The 24,751-nt window shown below is 43.2% G+C and overlaps 2 protein-coding genes across 9 annotated transcripts in view; one reads left to right on the plus strand and one right to left on the minus strand.

The window, feature by feature from the left end:
* The window catches only part of trpm1b (transient receptor potential cation channel, subfamily M, member 1b), a 150,537-nt gene that overhangs the window by 6,257 nt on the left and 119,529 nt on the right, over window positions 1-24,751 (plus strand). The window contains exon 2 of one of the 6 annotated variants that reach the window (XM_073942268.1): window positions 19,682-19,819. The exons of the other annotated variants lie outside the window; for them this stretch is intronic. The gene's annotated coding sequence lies outside the window, so the exon portion shown is untranslated. The remainder of the gene's footprint in view (window positions 1-19,681; window positions 19,820-24,751) is intronic. 6 annotated transcript variants of the gene reach the window in all.
* Window positions 492-24,751, minus strand: part of klf13 (Kruppel like factor 13) — a 34,009-nt gene continuing 9,749 nt past the window's right edge. Inside the window, exons 2-3 of one of the 3 annotated variants that reach the window (XR_012399972.1) lie at window positions 8,009-11,900; window positions 492-7,848 (exon numbers count right to left, since the gene is read on the minus strand). Coding sequence is in view for 1 of the 3 variants with exons in the window: in NM_001076772.1 (NP_001070240.1) it covers window positions 11,575-11,900 (326 nt within the window). In the remaining 2 variants the exon portion in view is untranslated. 3 annotated transcript variants of the gene reach the window in all.

Here is a 24,751-nt window from a genome sequence, read left to right on the forward strand (position 1 = left end):
ATATGAAATACTTATTTAATGGCTCAAAATATATATAATTATTTTACATTTTAAAATGACTTATAATAGCTTTTAATATTAAATATGTGCAGTTTTTTATTTATTTTTTATTGTATTTTAGATCGTCCAAAATAAAGCACCGTCACCTCACAGGAAGAAGGTTGCTGGTTTGAGCCCTGGCTGGGTTAGTTGGTGGAGTTGGCATGTTCTCCCAGTGTTGGTGTGGGTTTCCTCCGGGTGCTCCGGCTTCCCCCACGTTCAAACACATGCGCTAGAGGGGAATTGAAAAATCTAAATTGTCCGCAGTGTATGTGTGTGAATGAGTGTGTAATGGTGTTTCCCAGTCCTGGGTTGTATCTGGAAGGGCATCCACTGTGTTAAACATATGTTAGATAAGTTGGCGGTTCATTCTGCTGTGGTGACGCCTGATAAATAAAGGGACTGAGCCTGAGGAAACATTTTAAATAATAAAAGAGCCACAATCAGAGCAGTGCGTCTTATTTACGAATTTATTCTCAAATGTAAACTTCACTATTTCATGCATACAAGTTAAGACAACATACATTATTTGACAAATCTTGTTAATTCTCATATTTGCATAGGACATAGTCACAATATTGTCTAACATGTATAAAATAAAAGGTCGTAAAAAGGTACAGCAGAGCAACCATAGACCAGCAACAATAATATCATCTGAATAACTCGAGGAACTGTACAACTGTAATACTTCACTGTAGTGATTTGGTTGATTTCGCAAATCAAAGCAATCAAAAGAAAACGTTTTTCCTTATGCGGCAGTTGTTTCGAATGAGGTTATGGAGAACAGAACTGGCCATCGCTGAAGAAGAGCTTTTGTACAAAGTACTAGATGTGCTGGGAAACAGAGACCCAGCGCAATGTAGTCACTGGAGCAGGCATCACACGGTGTCGTTAAAATAGATTGTTAAAATACAGACGAGTACGTACAATAGGAAGGCAAGTCAAGTTCACGCGGCGAACGTCTACAGGACAGCATGAGGCCGCTAGTGCCTCACTACAGTTCAATACACAACACTTATTGAAGTCTACGATAGGACAGCGTTTGCTTCACTGGTATGAACGAATGCGGAGGAATATGAAATCGTGGACCACCTGATCTGATTTTCGTATATAGGAAAGTTATTCAGACTTTCCGAATGGCTTTCACAGTGTCCGATTATTCAAAGGAGGGTAAAATGTTGGCGTATATATTTGAAATGAATTTCAGTGTTTGGTTGGGTTTGAGCGTTGAGATGCTAGATCTAGAGACAAATGGTCGCCCTGCACGTTTTTACAAGAGTGAAGGTTGATGCACATCAACTTCACGGTTCGTCAGACGACCAGACTGACAGAAGTGACCACAGCCCTCAAAAGCAGTTTGTGTCTCCTGAGTGGAGCGAGAGACGAAACGTAAACAACAGTCAAACCTAAGCCACGGCTAAGACTTCAATCCACCGTTTCAAAGAGGGTACCATTACGCAAACCTCAACCTAAATGATGTTTGTCAGCGCATGACTAGGGTAAATATCATTTCTGAAGTCGCTGTCTGGAGACGACCATGACATCACTCTTTGTTTACCTGGATACACAATCACCGTATGGCGTTTACACTACATCTTTGGAGAAACATCTAACTGCAAAAACACAGTGTCGTTTTTATCGGTACGTGACGTTCACAACTTGAGAGTATAAAGGCAATGCTGTACAGTTGTTTCGTATGTTGGTGTAACGTAGATTCTCCTCCACATGCTCCGAGTGGGATTCGAGATGGATGGGAGGCAGTCACACTTACATGGATGCTTAAGGTTTGCTCTCTAACCCCCAGTTGTCCTTGAGGACCACAGCTCTGCACAGTTTAGCTTAATTAAACAAACCTGATCAAACTAATTGAGTCCTTCAGGCTTGTTTGAAACCTGCAGGTAAGTGGGTTGTAGCAGGGTTGGAACCAAACCAAGGGTGTCCAAACTTGGTCCTGGAGGGCTAGTGTCCTGCATTGTTTAGCTCCAACTTCCTTTAACACACCTGCCTGGAAGTTTCTAGTATACCTAGAAATAGCTTGATTAGCTGGTTCAGTTGTGTTTGAGGTTGGAACTAACATATGCAGGACACCGGCCCTCCAGGAGCGAGTTTGGGCACCCCTGAACTAAACTGTGCAGAGCTGCGGAACTTCGGGAACTGGATTGACACCTGTGTGCAAACTGGTCTCTAATATAAACCTCACTCCCATCTGGGTCGCAGCACCAATGCAACCCCTTTAGTTCTGTTTGACCTGCTCCAAGCAGGAATTGAACCAGCGATTCCAGCATGGTGCATTAACATGGACACTTAAGACTGCAGCCTTCAGCTACCATTGATGGTGAGCCTTTTCAGATTTGAGGGGAAAGGATTACTTATGAGGCAGGAGTCACCGATCTCGTTCCTGGAGGTCTGGTGCCCTGCAGGTTTTGGCTCCAACTTGCCTCAACATACCTGCCTGGGTGTTTCAAATGTACCTAGTTAGAACATGATTAGCCTGCTTCTGGTGTGTTTGAGTAGTGTTGGAGCTAAAATCTGCAGGACAGTAGACCTCCAGGAACAAGTTTGGTGATCCCTGTTTTAGGGGATGGCCTCCTGTACACTCACCGCTAAACCTCGTAATGTCGACCCTTTGGTTCTACTCACTCAAAATAGGATTCAAAGTGGTAATTCCAGTATGGGAGGTGAGTGCATGAACAAGGGAACCAGGGCTAGTGCACTTCTTGAGATCGGAGGGTGAGTCCTACCCACACAGCTCTTTCTAGCTGGCTTACGGGATTACTCTCCCCTCTTATTGTCACTCCCAATCAGGTCACCTCACCAATAGTTCTAGTGTCTGTTGCTAATGTGTGTTTCTTGACATCGGTGGTGAGTGCGGACTCAGATTTTACTAGATGGCCATCATTAACTCATCCTCCAAACTTAGAGCTTGGTCAGGGTCACGGCACCAATATAACTAGTCTTGCTTTAAGTGCAGTCTAAAACTGGCACATAGGAGGTGAGCACACTAAAGATGCATTTTTTAGTGCCCTTGAGATCAGGGAGGTAAGTACTGACTGCACTAATGTACTATTTACTATTGTCGAGTTTACAAGGTGGCCACCAATAACTCCCATCCGGGTCACAGCACCAATACAAACACCTCTACAGGTTAACTAGACCTGCTTTGAATGTGAATTGAAGCTGTTCTGGAATGGGGGGTGAGCACACTGACAAGAATGCTAATGACATTGTCTAGCATCTTTTGCTAGTGCCCTTGTTGAGATCAGGGAGGTGCAATTTACTCATTTTACTCTGCATTAAACTAGTTCCCTAAACCTCATTCCCATACAGATTTTAGCAGCATTGTCATTCATTTGGTTTAACTCGATGGGCTTAAAGCAGGCTTCAAACCTGTTTCTCATGTTGGATTTGCTGGGCCACTAGCAAGGGCACTGAAGACTGCAGTTTCTAGTGTCTGTTTATATTCTCAGATATGTATATCTTGGACTATACTGAATAAAAAAAGCCTTTCAATGGCTTAGAATGTGTGAGAGGTCAACGAAACTGTTGATTTTGCATATCAATATTAAAAACTCTCGGCCAACTTTGATTGTTTCCCTGTAAAAATGCATAACTAAAGAATTCATACGTTTAAGATGTCATTCAATTCAGGGATAACACTCAAGAATTCTACTAAAATAATCAAACCAACCAACTAATGTGACAAACATTCATTCTTTTGATCCTGAAGCCTTTGGTAATGTCTTTTTAAAAACAAATAATTAAGCACAAGCCTTCTAAATGCAGTCACCCAATGCCAAAAGAGAGGGCAAAACTAAAGGTCGTGGCACTACAGCGTCCTTGGCAATTGCACTGTATAATCTAAAACGTCATCCTTTCATCAGCATGGAGAGTATCAGTTATTCAAACTGACCTTATTTTGTGTGGGAAGACAATGTGGGATCTGATAACCGCACATTTTGTATGGAAGCCATCTTGTCTGCTGTTCTTACAGGGTTGAGGGTTCTGGTTAGACGTATCAACATGGCATGGCTGTTTCTTTAGCAAAGGAACAGTTGTAGAAGTTTACAGGAGACCAATTGGACAGCAAAGATAGAAAAAGTACCAAATTGAACTAGAACAAAAGTCATGTAATACATATATCACAGTCAAAAAGAGTAATAGCAAAATAAATACATAAAGAAACGAAGCTTTGATGCATTGGTTGGATATAAGCAGCATATTTATAGCAAATGTAATTGCAATCCTTTGGAATGGTAGAGCTTTCGCGTAGGATGGTGAACAGGTTAATATCTGAGTTTTCACTATGTGCATTTGTTCTGTACAACAATGACAAATTAAGAAAAACGTAACTAAAGAATACATCAAAATCACGCCGAAGGGGAAAATAAGAAATACTTGCGCATCTAATACATCATTCACCCCGCTACAGACACATAAAAACATACGTCACTCATAGAAAACTGTACAAGGTCATTGTTATCTTGCCTATCATTGCGAATGTTGAATTAAGATCACCTTTCTGATGCCTTTGGCACTCGTTATTGAACTAACATGAACGTAAGATCCAATGATGCAATCAAATGCTGCCAAAATTGTTAGTTGACGTTGTGCACAAATCATTTCTCTGAGTTGGGAGTGTGGGTTTATGCAATCCACGGGAAGATGAATTTCATAAAAGATGACTGACTCGTAAGACCCTGATAATTCATTAAAAATATCGTCTTTTAAATTTACAATTCTTTCAGATATGGACTTGAACACAATCCCCTTCCCAACCCCATCAAAACAAAAAAATAATAATAAATCATAACCTTCTCGATTTGTATAGAGGTATGAGTTTGATGGTACATAAAAAAAAATAAAACACAGGTGAAATTGCAATTGTTAAATAACAAGAGAAAACGATGAACGTGACTATCTACTCACAATGCTGTGGTCTCTGTGTTAACGTGATCTTGCGAATCACGTTCAGTCTCGTGTGATGCGTTTGAGAAGTCAGGATTTTTCCCTTTATTTCTCTCACCTAAAACCAATCGTTTAACTTCCACGTCTGATTATTGATGGTGTCTTTCAGTGTCCAATTTTACTAGCATCATTGCAGCAGACAGAAAAGAAAGCCTCATGAAACACTGACAAACTTCACTAGAAAAATCAATAATAATAATAATAACAGCTAAGATTTGAACACACAAACAATGCAGAAAAATATTGAACAAAAACTGAGAAATGAGTACATCCACGGGTTGTAATCTGAGAAACGTATGCAGGTAGAGTTTGACTTGTCATGACCTTGACATGTTTCCACCAGTTTTCAATGGTCTTGCTTCGCATTCAAGTAGTATCGGTACAGTGAAAAATACAGAAACATAAGCACGCATGTTTGTAACTTGGGCTGTGAGTGAAAATACATTTCTTTTCAGCAAATATTGTCAAGAAAAAAATATATTCAGTTGTGTGTGTACTCTCTAACCAGTACCCAAATGTGAGGGACTTCAGTTGCTCGGAGGTTTGGGGGGTTCTCGAATCATCATTCACTAAATGACACCTAAAAGCTGGTTTATGCTTCTTCGTCAAGTGATCGGCGTGACACGGCGTGTAGCCTTGCATTTATACTTCTGCGTGCTGTTTGTGTGGCTCTGCAATAACATTTCCGAAATGCTAGCTGGCAGTAGGTTTTTACGTTCCTGTGTTGAGTTTCTTGGTAGGTGTTTTGTTTTTTTCTGAACGCTACCTAATGCTCAAGCTAAAACTCGGTCATTTAGAGGCGGGAACTGGCGGACGTTTAACAGCATTAATCGGAAGGTAAACGCAAAAGTTTCCATTTGGAGCTCCTCAGCGGGACCCGACACTTCTAAGCACTTGCTCTATCAGACTCGCGGCTCTCAGCACTGCCCACACTCGTCACTACCAAGCCGACCAATCACAGAGCTTGCGCTAAACAGTATTGCAAATATTTTTGAGAGGCCAACATTAGCGTCAGCCGCAGCAAGGGCTATGCTCTGCGCCGGACCTTACGCGTGCGCTTGACGCAGAAGTATAAACCAACCTTAATGTTTTCACTGGGTTTTAATAAGTACTAATGAATAAAGTAAGCTGGTTCCAGCCTTAATCTGCCTTGAAATACCCATCACTGACCAGCAGTTTGGGAGTATTTCAGACACAATCAATCGAAGGCGGTTCAACAGATACGAATACAAAAGGTCTACGAATAAGTAAAGATTCTTGCACACAGTGAACACAGGACACAAGCTCGCTTTGGAAGTAAAGCTGACATGTGTAATTGCCAAGGCTCAAGTTGACATCGCTTTTGAAGGGAAAGGGAAGGGTGCGACCGCAGCTAGATGGCTTTACGTGTGGGTTTATTGCAGGAATAATGCCGCCGTGGCACTATTTATTTTGATTAGGGCTGTTTTCTTTAGCTGAAAGCAGTGATTATGGACTTTTTTTTTTTGAGGGCTATGAGAGAGGCCCCTCAAAGGGGGATGTTGGGGGGGAGGTTAGAAAGGATAAAGGGGGGACAAGGCCTGGCATTCACAGGCCTCCCCACCTGCTTCTCAAGCCCCGGAGCGCACATCCAGCTGGGCAACTCTGATGCTGGTCTCCCCACAGCGGGCATGGAGGAAAACGTGCAAGTAATAAGGGACACATGAAGATGGCTGGTGTTGAATGATGAGCTTATGATTATAAAACGAAGAACTGTCACAGAAAGCTTGGAAAAGTGGCGCGTATGGGAAAGTGAGACAGCGGATTGAGGCAGCAGCGCCACTGTAGTTTTGATAGCGGTGCCTCAGTATGCCTTTCGCCTGAGCGAGTAAGGCCTGGTCGACAGTTTCTCACGGTGACCCGTCATTCCCACAACGGACGGCAAAGTCAATCAGTTGATATGTGTATGTATGAATATGTACAAATCGAGTAGTAATGCCTAAAGCCTCCCCATTTTTAACGAGAGTCAAGTTTGAAAGCAGCTGTTTATTGAGGTAATGAGTGGTTGGTCACTGATTAATCAGTGGTCTTCAACGGTAAAAGATGTGCAATTGTTTCCCTGTGCTTGTGAAGAAAAAGTAGGACTGATCCTGTCTGAGAAGTTGAGGGGAGAGGGATGAGGGGGGTAGATACTGATAAAATCTAATTTGAAAATTCCCAACATGCTCAACTCCTGATTTGGAAGCAAATCATGCCTATTGTCTGTTAGCTGTTATGATTTAGGCTTCAACTTCCTCTATTACACCCCCTTAGTCGGCTGCTTGGATGCCGTCCAATCAGACGAGGCCGTTTTCCGTCTTTAAGCTCCAGCAATGCATTATGGGATGCTGTTGGCGGGTGAGAGTGGAGCAGCGCAGAAGGGAGGGAGAGAGGGAGCTGACTGGGTGTTTCTTCTGCTGGAGTGCTCGGCTCCTGATAAAGCCTCAGTCTTTATCTGTCTCGCTGTGGGTCAACCCCCTCTTTCCTGCCTCCCGCAGATAGTGCTCTTTGTTCACATAAAGGCCTGTTGCTCTCCTCAACACAAGGTGAGCCTGACCTGATCGCAGACATTCTGATAATCTAGGTCACTTTGAGTTGTAAATCTGTGACCTAATTAGTGATCGACTCTTATGTTGTTAAGAGGACTTAATCTGGCAATTTGATAGGACTCTGGGCCACGGTGATAAAAATATATAGGCCAGGTCAGTTAGTCTGCTAATATTTGGTCATTTCAAGATTATCTGCCAACAACAGTTACTGCGTCTCAATCAGCTCCTGAGGTTGTGGGTGGATCAGTTGTTTATGTACATCAGGGGTGTCCAAAGTCGGTCCTGGAGGGCCGGTGTCCTGCAGATTTTAGCTCCAACTTGCCTCAACACACCTGTAAGGATGTTTCTAGAAAGCCTGAGAGCTTGATTAGCTAGCCCAGGTGTGTCTGATTGGGGTTGGGACTAAACTTTGCAGGACACCGGCCCTCCAGGACCGAGCTTGGACATGCCTGATGTACATGAATTTGGCCATTGCACATGGAAGTTTGCTAGGATTGTTCTTAACCTGTCAAACTATGTTATGTTCATTCATTTTTCTTTGGCTTGGTCCCTTTATTCATCAGGGGTCTTATCCAGCAAGTTTTACAACACATATGGCCTTCCAGCTGCAACCCAGTAATGGGGAAACATCCATATACACTCATACACTATGGCCAATTTAGTTTATTCAATTCATTTGGAATAAACTAAACCACACCGCATGTCTTTGGACTCTGGGAAAACCGGAGCACCCAGAGGGAACCCATGCCAACATGGGAGAACATCTAAACTCCACACAGCTGTGATTTGAACTAGCAACCCTCTTGCAGTAAGGGCGACATCGCTAACCACTGAGCCATCATGTCGCGCATGTTTGTTCATGGTAAATCTAAATCGGTTTTGCGCTGCTGACCTACTATTAGGGGAGCACAGTGTGCATCGATGATTTTCACGATGCATTGTGGGACTTTTCCGGGAGTGAACATTTCAGTGCATTTAAAGAATTTAGCAATTTGAGATGGCACTTCCAATGGCCGACTCACTCATCAGTGCACTGACCACTGAACAAGGAAGCTGATTGAGGCGCACCCAGTATCTTATAGAGCATAGGTCACAAACTCAATCCCTGGAGGTTTGCAGCTCTGCACAGTTTTGCTTCAACCCTAATCAAACACAGCTGATCCAACTTATCAAGGTATTCAAAACTATTAGATCAGCTGTGTTTGATTAGGGTTATAGCTAAACTGTTGAGAGATGGTGGCCCTCCAGGAATTGAGTTTGAGACCTATGTAATGGAGCAGGAGTCACCAATCTCATTCCTGGAGGTCCGGTGCACTGCAGGGTTTAGCTCCAACTTGCCTCAACACACCTGCCTGGGTGTTTCAAGTATACCTAGTAAGACCTTGTTGGTTAGCTTGTTCAGGTGTGTTTGATTAGGGTTGGAGCACACCGGCCGTCCAGAAACAAGTTTGGTGATCCCTGTTATATGTTATAATATGACATTGTTTCACAAAACTGTTAGCCTAAACTGATTTAAGAAATCACCGGCTTTTGGAAAACGCAGCTTAATATTCAGCTGATGTTTGTCCATTTTGAGATTAGTCCTTCTGACAGCCATGTCTGGCAAACCAATATATAGGCCAAGCTGATTATGCAGACAATATTTGGTAATAGTGACATAACTGCTGTTGGCTACCCACTATATTATTCAAGGCTATGCTCTTTGAAGCCATTGTAAGTCGAAGTACATATTGACGCCAGTGTACTTGTGCTTTCGAAAATGCAACCCATTACATCTTATGTAAATTCAGTGACTGATCTAATATCATTATTTGCATATCAATTCTAGCCAAGCACTTGACTCTTATGTTGTTAAGAGGAGTTAATCTGGCAATTTGACCGGACTCTTGGCCATGATGGTGTAAATATATAGGCCAGGTTAATTAGTCTGCGAATAATTGGTCATTTCAAGATTATCTGCCAACAGTGGGTGCATCTCAATCAGCTCCCGAGCTCGTGGATCAGTTCTTTTATCTATATGAATTTGCACATTGTACCTTTTTCTAGGATTGTTCTTTACTGGTCAAACTATGTTTGTTCATTAATTTTGCCTTCGGCTTATTCCCTTTATTTATTGGGAATCACAACTTATCCAGCCTATGTTTTACACAGCGGATACCCTTCCAGTGGCAACCCAGTACTGGGAAACATCCATCCAACAGGCATATCTGGCAAATCAATATATAGGCCAAGCTGATTATGCAGACAATATTTGGTAATAGTGACATAACTGCTGTTGGCTACTCACTATATCATTCAAGGCTATGCTCTTTGAAACCAATGTAAGTCTAAGTACATATTGCCGCCAATTTACTTGTGCTTACAATTCTTTCTGAAAATGCAACCCATTACATCTAATGCAAATAATGATATTAGATCAGTCACAGAAATTATATGTCAATCCAAGCCAAGCACAATGATTTAACTCCAATACCACTGCAATTTTTGACTTCGCAATTTGTTGCATGGCAGCTTGGCATGGTGTAGATTTCTTATCTTTTAAATTTCTTTTTTTCTTTCTCTCTCTGGCCCTCCATCCATTGCTCTCGTACGCCCACTCCTTCTCATCAGCAAGAGCGAGACGGAGTGCGTAAAACTTCGCTCTAATGGCTCTCGTCTCCCCGGCTAGTGTGCTATGAATAGCCCTGTGTAGGATGATGCAGTTTCCTAAGTGGAGGGCCTCTGCAGATGGAGCTCTGCGGACGGCAAAGGGCCAGGACTTCTGCTGTTACCTGAGAGAATGCCAACATCCCTCCCTCCCCCCCGTCTTCCTCTGGAGAGAGTAAAAAAAAAACCTCTCTGTTCTCTCATTCACACCTTGGTCTTTGGTGGATTCTGTTCGTGTGCTTATTTTTTATCTTCGAGTCAAGTAGGCGTATATATCCAGACGAGTCCCTTTTGAACGTGTCGTACTGTAGTAAAAAACCCTGCAGTTGATGAATGTGCTGTTTTTATCGAGGAAACAGCTGCTTTGAAACTTCAGCCTCCAAATTGTCGAGGGGAGCTTAGCTTAGTCCACTGAGAGAAGTGGTCCTGCCTGTTCTCCTCATCGGGCGGCTCAAGCATGTAAAAGAGGACCGATCATGACATTCGTGCTATACTGAGAGGATTCCCTTTCGAACTTGGACCCGGGCCAGCACAGTCCTGACTGTGTGTGTACAGGGTTATCGCAATGTCGCAATTAAAGTCACTTCCAGTCATTCAAGACAGAATCACCCCTCCCTCGACCCTTTCGTATCTAGCAAGTGATTCTGACACTCTTAAGAAAAAAAAACGATAACATTAATATAGAGTATGATTGACACAGAATTTGCTTCCCCTGATGTGAATACCGACCAACCCCCCAAAAAAAGAGTGCAAAGTTTCCTTTTGTCCGAGTGTAAGGCTGTCTCTTAATGTATGTTTATCTTCATCATGTTCATTCTTTCAAGCTAACAAGGCCATCCCTGAGCAGGGCGTAAAATTCAACCTCTGTTGAATTTCAGAGTAAAGTGATGCTCGTATTGTGCAGTCAATGTGAGTATTAAAGGAGAAAGAAACTGTTCTGAATCCTGAGGTGTATGTGTGCCCCTCTCCCTCACCCGTTTTAAATAAAACAAAATCAAAAAAGGAACATCTTTACCTGTCAAACCTTTCAACTGTTTAGTTCACTCGAAGAGAGCGGGTGTATATGAAAGAAACGGCAAAAGGACGTAATGGAAAGAGGCTGTGGCCAGAAGCTATAAAAATACAGACATATGGTACATCATGTAAATATTGCCATGTGGGAAAGGCATTTTCTTTTTGTGTATTTTTCCTCTTTTAAGGGTTGCACGAGAAAATTGCACTACAAGAAGCAGTTATGTACAGTACACCACAGCAAGCGACGGGGTTTAGCCTGGGCGCTTGTTACGCCAGCAATTTTTTTGGGGAAAAGAAAAAGATGGATAGAGAAGTAAAAATCAGCCTGGAGACCCAGGCGCTGTGGGCTGAAAGTGCGGCCAGGTTAAGGCGAGTTGGCTGGGCTGAGGGCAGGGCTAAGGGTGGGGCTCGAGGCGTCGGATCGACTGTAATCGCTGAGGGAGCCAGGACGCATGCTGCTCGAGACTGCGGCGTTTCCTCCACCGTGCTGCCTCTTCAGCATGGCTGGCTGGAAGTCGGAGTGACGGCGTGCATGTTTCATCAGGTGGTCGCTCCGCATGAATCGCTTGTCGCACAGGGGGCAGCCAAACTTCTTCTCACCCGTATGGGTGCGATAGTGCCGTGCCAGCTCATCAGAGCGAGCAAACTTCTTACTGCAGTCGGGCCAGGTGCAGGGAAAGGGGCGCTCTCCTGCGACATACAGAAAGCAGAACACACAGCCGTCAGTATTTACAACACACACCATCATTGTACAGACGTCTAAACTTATAAAAGCATCAACAAATAAGACGTCGCAGCTGCACTTGGGAACATTTGATTTCGATTTTTGAAAGGGTAAAAAACAAGGTGTTAAGGAGACCACATCATAAACACCACCATGCACCACTAACAGTGATAAATGGGGGCGGTGGTGCCAACTGATGTGAACCTAGTCCTTTTTTTTTCCAGCCCTTATGTGAACAATGAACTCTTTCAGCACAAAGTCTTACTGTGGCCTGTTTTATTCTACATGGGCCCCCATTAAGCTCGTGCCGACATGCTTCATTTGTATAATGTGCTCTTTCACACAGATCTAGAACCAGTTCTGGGGTTTGTCTTGCTATTCTAACAAACAGAATTCATCGAGGAAAGGGTGTACCTGAAACAAAAACCCATACTGAAAAAAACACAAACTGCCTCACAATCTAGATCAGTTCACATGTAAAACAATGGTGATTGACCCATCCCATTCAGATCCAGGTCACGCAGGGGTTTACCTTCTACCTTAGTAAGTATAAGTGGAAAAATTGAGCATTTCACAAGCAAACAGTTAACAAAACTGTTAAACAGAGCATCTACTGCGTGAGAATGAGAGATAATGGATCTACTTTCACTTTCGCTCTTGGATAGGGAAATTTTTACGCACAGACATCAATTAGTCTATAAATAATTAATTGCATTTGTCAAGCGCAAAGATTAGTTTCAAAACTATTTCTAAATTCAGTTCTAATTTCCAGCAAACGAATAAATGAACAATAATAACGAAGTGTGGTCAAACCTGAGTTATATCCTAAAACACATGCTGTGCCCCATACGGTCTAAAACCTGCAGGTGGGCAAATCTAAGCTTGTTTTTAATAAAACAAATATAAATATGGATATATTAAATAATACTGCTAATAATAATAACATTATACAAAAGCAAATTGTCATGAATGAACTGAAAAAGCCTCCCGAGATGAAGAAGACATAAAAGCAGTGATTTTTCATATTTATGTAGGCTAGAAAATAATGTTTTGTAATATTTTAATCCTTTATATTTATATCCTATATCTATTCTTATTATATCCTATATATCGTTAATATTTAAATTTTTTCATATGCAAAGATATTTGCCTATTGCTCTCTTGTGCGTATTAAGCAGTGTGTAAACAAGGTGCAACTCTGCGCTGGAGTTTAGAGCGGGTTAGTTTTGGTCTAATGAAAAATCTATTTTAGTTTCTCAAAATAGCAACGCGCCAGCGGTCCGCCTCAGAACGCCTTCCTTTTTAGACCAGAACGCGTATGGGTGCACAAATGAGCGCTAATGCATTTGCTATTTAAACAGCGTAGCGCAACGCCTCAACCACTCTTGCGGCAAGCTGAAACTAGCAAACAAGTATTGCAACGCGCCTTGCGCCACATTGCGCCGGGTGTATGATAGGGCCCTAGAGCAGCTAAACTTCACATGTAAAACAATGGTGATTGACCCATCCCATTCAGATCCAGGTCCCGCAGGGGTTTACCTTCCGTGGTTGGCTTTTAAATCCCAAAATGAGCAGTCTTCAACCAAACGTGAAAGACCTGATGTGGCACAACTATTTAGAAGCGGCTCATGAGAGCGTGCTAATCCTCTCCTATAGAAGCAAAAGTCTGCAGAAAAAAAAGTTTCTTTTACAATCTCTAAGCTGAGTGAAAAGCCCACACATTAAACCAAGAATGCGCTGCATTAAAAATGAACCATATGTTCCAGCCCAGTAAGCATTGCATCATGCTAATTGGAGAATCATGAGAATACCAGGGGGACATGTATCACTTTGACTGCTCCAAAAGAGGCTTATGGGATTTTCCGACTCATTATTGAGATAACTGATGGACACACAAACACATACTCTGGTTTATGTAGAACTCGCACACATCTCCTAGCAGCCTAGCAAAGTGTTTTGCCTTCCCCTCCCACCTCCACATGTTGCAGAGCCAGACAGCGAGTTTAATTGTGCAGGTTGATGGTCTTTACTATAGTACCCTGCCCCAGCTTGTACTCAAACACAAAGGGCTGTGAGCCAAAAGCATGGGGATATTATACCCTTCCCCTTCAGGCAATAAAAGTGGGCTCTGACACAAATCTACCCGAAGCCAGATGGGACCGTATATCTCGGTGTGGTTTTCTCGCGGTTTCATGCGAGACGAGCTGATGCAGTACCAACGCCCTTTTTTTTTCCCCTTTGTGCACACATGTCAGATACGGCTTGTGTTTTAGTTCCATTTCATTGGTTGTCTTCCCTCACAAACGTGAGAGCAGCTCTACTTATTTTACCAGCTTTTCGACAGCTGTTTTTCCTGCACCACCACAACAGTCTCGAAACCACCGTTGAATGGCGTATAGGTTGTAATGTGTCTGCAGTTTTCATAATTTTTGAAAAGGCAAGGAGCGAGCCAGACGTCTCAGTCATTACTCGGTTAAATTAGACAGAACAGGCAAAGTACACAGAGATCCAGACAGCTTTTAGCTGCTGCCTTTTGTTTTGTGGTTTCCCCTTAAGGCCCCAAATGAAAACAAACTTCAAACGAAACCTATACGTGATGCCAAATTTATGTGTGGGACGACAGCTTTGCTGGGGTCCCTTCCCCCTGCTATTAAAGATTTGAGAAGGCGAGAGAAACAGCAGGCAGAGCAAGTCTAGACTCCCCCAGTCTAAATCTTTGACCTGTCACTTACTTTCAGACAGACCTGCTAACACCATCATACAAAAAAAAACCTACTACGTGATGACAGATGTAGCCATGTCACACGAAAATACAAGAATGTGTGAATGAGCTTTTGTGTCTATGTAGGTTTGCTTGTACGCTTCACACGTTATATCCTCCCACACATGTCCACGTGAAAGTTGCTCGCACAAACACTCACTCCCACTCCCAAGTAAAGCAAATAACATCCTAGCGCTTGCATTGCAGCAAAGAACACATCATCTGATACTCATTTGCCACACACATGTTCAAGCCCATCCAAACGGCACATAAAGCCGCAGTTTAAATCCACCAAGCGTGCCACACCCACAAGAATTAATCTGAGAGGGTCACTGTTGTTTGACCTCGTTTTAAACATCCTGGATCTAGTCATGATTGTGGCGTATAAACAAAAATACACAAGATCTAACATTAGCACTGTAGGAATGGAACAAGAGCGGTAGACGGTTTGAGATTCTGCCTTCAGCGACTGCAGAAGCCAACCTGCAATTTACAGTCTAATTAATACACGAAAAAGTCTGTGGGAACTCGAGGTTGTAAAGCATGAGTTATGAGTTGGGGATAAAATGGTGAGCAGCTTTGCTGCAAAGACCAAGGCCGTACTTACACTAGGTACAGTTGCCTCGAACCGGGCCAAAGCATGCTTGTCCCCTCTCCTTTCTCCCCCGACTTACACCACAATCGGGCCTGGGCACGCTTACGTCATCGATGCTGCGCTGTTCAGTAGAGAATCACTCTCACTCAGCAGCACAGTGGAGATTTCTCTAGTCATATCATTTCAGTCGGTTTGATATGCAGTGACATGCAGTCAAATATTTCGCCAAACAGTCCTTAGGGATGCGGGGACACGCAGTCAGGTATTTCGCCGAACAGATCCGCCACCTTTGGCGCTAATAATCAATCATAAAGCCCTCATGCTGCAGGAATAAGGAGGTCTGCTGAAGGTGCGCAGCTGTAGTGAAGTGGGGAGTTCTCGTCTTTAATAAGCTATGGCAGTTTGCGTTCACTGAACAGTAAGAATGATTAATAAATCCATATGAAACAGTCCCCTAAAGTCACGTCTCGCTTTCAGTTTCGGGCTTTGGCGCGTTTTGCACTCACACTACAAGCGTACCGCGCCAAAGCCCAAGTGAACCTTGCTCAGGCCCACCTCTTCCAACCGGGCCAGGGCTGGCTAAGTGAACCATGCCTGAGCCCGATTCAGCACGCACACACTTCTCAAACGATCCGGGAAACGGGCCTGGGCACGGTTCGGATAGCGTAGTGTGAGTACGCCCTAAGAATAGCAATAGTATGAATATATCAGAAACTGGGACAAGCCTAAAGGTGTGAATAGTGTAAAAACTGTTATTCCTTGCTCTGTTAAACATCATTTGGGAAATATTTATTTAAAAACAATTCTTAGGAGTACTAATAATTTTGACTTTCAACCGTAATCGTTTGGAATAATCGTGATTACAATTATGACCAAAATAATCGTGATTATGATTTTTTGCCCAAAACGAGCAGCCCTACACTGAAGCTAAGGAGTCAGGTCAGTACCGGGATGGGAGACCACATGGAAAAGCTAAGTTGCTGCCGAAAGTGGTGTTAGTGAGACCAGCAGGGGGCGGTCAACTGGTCTATGTGGGTCCTAATGCCCCAGTATAGTGAAGAGGACTCTATACTGCTAAGTGAACGCCGTCTTTCAGATGAGACGTTAAACTGAGGTCCGGACTAGCTGTGGTCGTTAAAAATCCCAGGATTTCCTGAGAAAAAGAGTAGGGGTTTTTCCCAGCACCCTGGACAAATTTGCCCACTGGCCTCAGTCCATCATGGCCTCATAATTGAATCCATCATTCTGAGTATTTTCCACCAATCAGCCGCTGTGTTGTGTGCGGTCTAGCGCAATTCGGCTGCCGTCAAGTCATCCAAGTGGATCCTAAACACTAGTGGTGGATGAGATTATTCCCAAAAACGTGAAGCACTCTGAGTGTCCAGAAAAGCTCTATATAAATGTAAGGAATTGTGATTATTATTATTATTATTATTATTATTATTACTATTATTATTATATTATTGTAAAAAGTGACAATACAGTGCGTAGGTGTTTCTCTAATCTTAATTTGTCACACTTTGTGGCAATGTTATGAGTGTTTAAACACACAGACATTACAAAAAAATGTAACCCAAATGGACCAGAACACTAGCATTTATCATAAAAAAAAAACGGTACAAAAGCATCATTAAAAGACATGACTATTCTGAACGATCACATATAAAAAATTCTGCTTGTACTGCGACCATGACAAAGAGGTCAAGCTGGAACCGTTTCCAGGAATATTATTATCACCAATGAGGACACATTTGACGTGGCTCTGAAGTAGGCTTATGTAAAAGGTTGAGTTGTCCTGCGTGTGGCAGTTTCATAACAGATGGAAGTTACTGTGGCTCTGTCCAGTACGTCAAGAACCATAAACCAGTGATAAAATATAGTGATACAAGGACTCAACTCTTATACATCTGCCATGTTCATGCAAATCCCTTTGACACAATGTGTATATAAACAGAACTCTTAATTTTTGTGTAGGCTTGCAACATGGCACTTGTACTAAATTAATATTTTTTTAAAGCCGTTTGCATGTCATGGGCACTGGCATGTCATCATACTGATATGCTACACCCTCTCTGGGTGGTGCAACTGGCTCTGTGTACTCGTGTCTTTTTCACAACAGGGTTGTTAATTGGAGTAGCTTTAGATATGACCTCCATGTTAACGAACACAGTGACCCAGTTACCCTTTTATCCAGTTACATCACAGTTGCTAGTACGGACATCCCATAAAGAAGGCCATGCAACAGTGTTTCCCTTCAGAGGCGATACCATTATGTCAGAGACAGCAGCCTTGCATAACTGTTCCCTTTTGGGGCCACTGGGTCAGCAAATAAACTTATGCTCATCTCTTCCAAGCATGATAACATAACACAAATCATTCATTTCATAGAGGGCCAGAATGAAGAACAAATTCAGACTCTGTAGGAAACCGTAGAAATGGGCCTTTTGAGGTGAACAGTCTATGCCACAGACATCTGATCAGGCCACTATCTGAGCAACACAAGTGCAGACTGAATGTCGATCCAGGAGACTTGGTGTCGCTCACCTGTTCCAACAAGAGCTACCAGCATCTCTGTGTAAGTGAGATAAAATACCTCTGGTTTCTTCAACCATGAGGCCACTTACGCAGGCAGAGACGTACGTGGGAATGGAGGCAGCCAGACACTATGAAATGGCTTGCAGAGATTGGTACAGACAGTGAGAACCTCCAGTGGGAGGTCTTGGGGTGCTTTCACACCTGTAGTTCGCTTCATTTGGTCCAAACCAAGGGCAATAAATGATACATTGTTGCATCTTCTGCCGTCTTTGGGTCGTTTTCACACCACACTGCTGGCTTTGGTCCGAACCAGTTGAAACGAACCAAAATGCAGTCATCTGACAAAATCCACATCTCTCATTGGCCAGATGTTGTTGAACATATTTCCTAAACTGCTTATTGATTGGTCAGAGTACACGTGTGGGAAAATGCAAGTGAACTCCCGCAGGTAAACAAAACCTTTTACTCTGGAGGGATGACTGCGCTGGCTGATTGTATCCCTGCTTTAGACAAACTATACATTATGAAAATGAAGCGCCGCCGCGGCTGGAAAACAGTGTTTAATGCATCACTCGTCACTTCAGGAGGAGGCGTGAATTAATTTAGCTAAACTGCGACATGCTCATCTTGCCAAAATATATTCAACGATCCATCAGGTAATGTTTTCCCCTCTCTCTCTCTCTCTGTTGGTAAAGCGCTGTCAACAAATATTTTTCCTCCATATCCCATAATGCACAGCGCATCGGCCTACGGCAGCTGAATTAGTCCAAAACGCGCAGTACTTTTTGCGGTTGGACCTGTTTTAGTACGAATCATATTCTCACCACAAACGAACCGCTCCAGGGTTCGTTTGAAAGCGTACTGAGACCACCTATTTAAGCAGGTCTCCGTATGCTTATTTGGTCCGCTTTTGGTGCGCACTCGAGTACGATTGCTGCATTCACACCTGCCCAAACGAACCGTACCAAAAGGGGAAACAAACTCTAGTGCGATTCAATCGAACTAAATAAGGCAGGTGTGAAAGCACCCTTAAAGTCCTTTTATAAACAAAAGCTTAGTGTATTCTCTAGGCTTGCTCAAGGGCTATACACACTTGATGACCTAGAACATGCTCTGAAATGAGCTCTTTTAGAAATTACACCAAGTGCAGATTTTAGTAAGGTCGTTTTGCATTCACAACCTTCCATTCATTTTCCAGACGCCAAGGTTTATAGAAGAAACTCTGTGCTATTTGTTCATGTTGACTGGGAGTAATTAAGGTCAGGATGAGGACAGTGGAAACCGATCTTAGATTAGTATAAAAGGCCTATTTGTACCCATAAAGATCTAAAAGGTTATTGTGGATTTGTTCTCGTTTTGCAAGATATGTTGACTAAGAATCTGGCAGACAGTGCACATGTGCCTTAAGTTACCCTTTAGCCAGAGGCGAAGCAAAATGCAGATGTAAACTAGACCGAGACATGATGCTTGCAATATCATGAGTATTAGATCCTGATGTTGCAGATGCTGATCTCGATTAGATCAGATGTTCTGAATCAGAGGCACACTGTGTACTAGCCTCTGGTCTACCACTTACTCCGATTTGTTATCTGTGGAAAACCACAAGACGCCTGATCTCCAAAATGCCACCACAAATGCAGTTGCTGCACACTTACCAGCAGGTTGTAATTTATTTCTGGTGGCCATGCACGAGTCGAATAATTCAAGCCCTCGATGTTAATAGCAAGACTGTTTTGGGATATTGGAGACACAGATCCAAGGTTTACCTAAACAGTCTGCAAGAAAGTTCTCAGCTTGTCTTAAGCACAGCAAACTTGGCAATTTCTGCCAATAAACTTGCTTCCCCTTTCTGCCAGGACTGAGATGCTTGTTGAGATGACCTCATCACTACCCCATAGGAGCACAGAATTTTGGGAGTGGGTGCAATACCATCAGCATCCAAATTGGGAGAGAGATCTGGGTCACGCCCTCCGTCCAACGGAGGATGCCAAGAAGTGAGTTCATTGAGACTGCAACACACCATAGAGACCAAAACATTTGGAACTTATGTTATAGTTGTTGGCAATTTAGCAAATTATCATCATATCTGCATTAGACACGTAATCATACTAATCTCGGGAAGGTCTAGTGAGCAGATTGCTGACGGAGCAAAAAAAAAAAAAAAACAAGTTCTAGTGGTTTGACCCAGATCCCAACGTGTGAGTGCAACAAAAGACAAAGTGCAACACACAAATGTGTGTGCTAATGGAGGGAGGGGGTGTAGCCACATTGAGACTTGGTGAGTCAAATCAGGCTTTCAGTACACTGTTCGTGCCAGTGACTTGAAGAAATTGAGGATTAAAGCTAATGGATGTGGGTGTAACAAAGACATTATGGCTACGTCAGGTGCAACGAACAAGACCGGACCAGACTTGTCAGGAGTCACTGTGACAAAAGCAACTGTTTAATTTATTATTCTCTTTTGTCCTAGGTTATTAATGCTTAAAAGTCTTTCCATTGCACATCTCCTCCCAGGGTTTTAATGGTGCTGAGAAATGTGAACAATAGCACTGGCCTTGTGTCTGACGATAGAGCCTTCACCATCAGGCATTTCAATCAAGTTTTCAAAGCCTAGTAGACATAACTCACTCCTCCCAGTCTCCACAGCACATGTGCACACACAGTCTAAGACGCATTCTATTAGGAAGCAGCCACTGCTGCTGCAGATTTATGTGCCCTCCCTTCTGTTTTCCCACCTTGTGAGAAGCGCAGTCCACCACATTGCCCTTCTCATCACTTTAGCCTCGGAATGGACCTTCCTGCAGGTCCTGGCCTATCTAGGTCACTTGGATTGTTTTGCAACTCGGCATAATTATTTTCATATTACAGAGGACATTAAGACAGCTGTAGCCATAAGCCTATGAGCAGCAACAGGCGAGAACAGGTGGGTGGGGTCACCCACAACTCTGAAACTTATGTGCAGACAAAGCCTGCTGTATGGCAGCTAAAATTATATTTGTTATTTTTCTAGTTTTTAAAGACAAACTGTTTCTTCCAACATTAAATGTTTTCATTGCATAGCATTCCTTAAAATTAGTCTGAAGATTTACCTTGTAGACACTACAGACTGGGGTAATTTAATGTGAAACTGCCTGACCATCCCTTCCCCCATGACAGTCCACTGAATGATCCTTTTCATCCCATAGCCACGCCTGGAAGAGCACACAGGCCAAGTTCCTTAAAGGGCCATGAAACCCCCTCAGTTCAGCAGGGTGTTTTCACACCTCTACTTTGGAAAAAGTCAGAAAAGTGGGCGTGTCCAGCTCTGTTTAGGGGGGAGTGTCGGAGGAAGAAAAGTGGGATGGTGTGGGAGTGTCTATTTGGGCGCGCGCAAGTTTCAGAGTCAAAATACACACAAACAGGAGAAAGTGATGGTGTTTAACCTACATGGACATGTGTAGTCGAATTATTTGCCAAATTATTAAATGTTGGACTTCAACTGCAGTTTGGCTCTTTCATTCAGGGAATTCATTCATGCCCCTCGCGACAAATGAGATATTTGATTCGAGGAAGTGCTCTAAGCGTGTATTTTTCATGCAATGTTTGATACCGCACGGCGAATGAGAGAAAAAAACCCTCCGCATTTCCCGGAAACTTAGATGCACTCGGGAGGTAGCGTCAGAAAGCCGCGTGTGTTATTCCGGTCACAAAATGTGGTAAAAATCCTACACGAGGTTAAAGTTTGGTTGTGGTGCTAACATGTTAGTACTCGGTGCAATAGGTAGTTCGATACGAACAAACTGAATAAACAAAGAGCACTGGTCGCACACTTACTAAATCTGTAGAGACAGGACAATCACCAGCAACTAGAGCCGCGTCTTTATTAAGAGAAGACTACAAGCGAATCTGGATCTCAGCGTTTGCAGATGAGAACAGCTCTCAGCTAAACAATAATCCTCCTTAGACACGTAAGTTATTGTTGTCGAGCGTCGCGTACACTGTTAATCCACACGTGACTCCAGCTGCGCTCTCACAGAGAGAAAATGAAAACAAAACTTAACTGCAGCAAACTATAAAAGCAACACTTCACGCTTGTTTTGCCAACACAACGTGGTGTGTCTGTTGTCTAAGGACTGTGACACTAATGAATATTAATGAAGTTGCACAATAGAGCGCGCTGATTGGTTTGAACCAAGCTTTACTCATGCATTAATGCATCACACTGTATGACGTAATAAGACTCACTCTGGTACAGACGTCCAGTCTGCACGCTGGAATACACGCTATTATGTCATGGTCGTGACGAAATTCGTTTCAAAGCGGAAGTACGAATTTGCTTGAAATAACGCAAAAACAACCAATTTACACTTTTTAGTGAGATATAGGTGTCCTAATAGTGTTTTTAGCAGTGTGTGACACATATATGACTGTCAACAGCTCAAAAAATGTGTTTTGGTGTTTCGTGACCCTTTAACATATACGGTTTATTAGACAGTAAGGGGTCAAACATCACTGGCACAAGCTAATGTCAATATAAAAGCCTGGGAGGCTAAACAAGCTTCTCTGTTGCGTGTCAGGACAACTTCTTTCTCCTACAAACTCGCAAACCCAAATGCATGCAAAACCTTTCTGCTGCTGCAGTTACCACATCAGATTGCCAGCAGATGCAGCTGACCAAGTGACCTACATCAATGGAGGGCTTTGACAACAGATCCCACCCTGTACCCACCCCCACACTTCTGCCTTTCCGTACAGTACATCGATGCCCACAAATTGCAGTGTTAACGCCTCACATGGAGTTCGCGTGAGACCCTAAGCCACCAGCTCATGCTTCAGTAGGCTGAAAATAAAGCTCCACGCTAGCTCCAGATCCCTTCCTTCCTGCACAGAGAAATCGACACCTATGCATAGTAAATGTAAGAAAGCAAAAGAGCTCAAACTATACAACGCTTCAGCAGTTCTTCACCTTGCGCCCTAACGGGTGGGTGGAAAGGACACAGGGCAATTGGGGGATGGTTATGTAGGAACAGACTGGCTTTTATAAGACTCTGCTGAACTTATGTATACTTTTAGTAAGCTTTAGCAGTGTATAAAATGTGCTAATAGGAAGCTGTGGTCTAATTCCAAATCTGGCGAGTTAGCTATGTCTGACTTGCTTAAATTTTTGGTTCATATGGAAGCCAAATTGTAAGCTTCTCCTCATGAAAGAGAAATAAAAGAGCTGTATTCCCGTTCAGGAGAGATGGATGACTGCAAAAGGGCGGTTGAGCGCATGATGAAACACCCTGGGGCTTTAGCACTTCAGCCTATCATATTCGAGTGAGAGAGATGCACCAGTGCATGGTTTCTACCTATTACACAGAAGAATTCACCATATCTGAAAAAAAAAAATGCTTGGCGGACAGAAATGGGGCAAACAGATATTGGGAAAATGGTCTGAACACAATGTCCACAGCAAATTTGATGTAGTTTATGATGTATATTAGTTCTTAATAAATTAAATTGCCATTTTAGATGCTAGTTGTACTAAATAGTAATGGCACAATTACTATTATAGCTAGTATTCTTTTACTTTCAAGAGTTCACACTTGGCTGATGATTGATTGTAAAGCTTGTTTGGCATTCTGTCTCAGGAGAGAGCCCTGAGCTCATAAGATCCTCGAGCCTGGGGCTTCCTACCGTTTGCAAGGCCAGAGGGGAGTTTGAGCTCAGATTGATCTCGAGAACTCTCCTGCTGTAGTAGCCAATGTACAGATAGTGATTGCTCTTAAGAGAAAACTACTTACTAGGAGCATGTCTACGGTGCTGATTTGAATTAGTCAATTAAGTTGCATGTTTTGGACGGTGGGAGGAAACCAGGAGGAACCCACGTGAGCACGGGGAGAACGTGTAAACTCCGCACAGAAACGTCAGGTGGCTTGGTAAGGACTAGAACCAGTGACGTTCTTGCTGTGAGGCAACAGAGCTAACCACTGGGCCACTCATCTAGGAAAGTAGGAAAAGGGGTGGAAGGGGGGATTCTTCAAAACAAAGATGGCTGTTATATGGAACTTAGGGTATTTATGTTGGCTTAGGAATTGTCTGACTGGTGAATCCTAAATTGAATATTGTGAGACCTGCTGCAAGCAATCATAAGCACGTGATTCTCCCGAAATTAGTTTATAAATAAACTTCACTTATGTTGTGCTAATCTTCCCTAAAACGTATTATAAGTGCACCTATAAAACTGACCACTGCTTATCGCCATCACTAATTAACTAGCATGTGTGTTTCCTGCATGGCAAGTAGGTCAGCCAAGCCCAGGCACTTCTGGCATCTAACATAGATCCTAGTTGTAATGTGTCAGGCCAGGGGTGTGGAATGGAAAACGGTTTAGTCAGAGAGAGCAGAAACCCTGCAGTGAAGGGATCACCCTCACACTGCGCCCAGCCCCACCCCAGCCAGCCATGGCACTGTGCCACAGGGCAGAAGTGCCCAAGTCCCACCCATCCTCTAAAACCTTCCACCTGAATGACGGCCAGGATGACTGCACAGGATGTAACATCTGTAAATAACCAAGCGCAGAGGAAAGAAAAAAGGCTGACGAGTCGGGTTAATCTTGCATGTATATGCTATTAATGTGGGAGGAGGGTTTTCTAGGAACTTGCTGCTTTAATTCACACTTGAACCGATTGTCTGATCTATTGTTCGAATGAGAACATTCGTCCACTTACACTGCTTTCGCTTACTACTGTGTGCAGTCCTGGGGCTCTTACACAATACAAAGGGGCACATAAGGGTGCACAGGCAAAACAAAAAACCTAACCAGCTGTGAAATATGCAATTATGGGCTTTGTTTGTGTGTACGTTAAAGAGGGGTGCTGCTGGTGATGTGAAGTTAATGAGTACAAGCAACACAAAACCGCAGAACAACCATTTCTGTTGACCCTACCCATAGGCCAGCAGTG

This window comes from Danio rerio, chromosome 25, assembly GCF_049306965.1.
Source record: "Danio rerio strain Tuebingen ecotype United States chromosome 25, GRCz12tu, whole genome shotgun sequence".
NCBI lineage: Eukaryota > Metazoa > Chordata > Actinopteri > Cypriniformes > Danionidae > Danio > Danio rerio.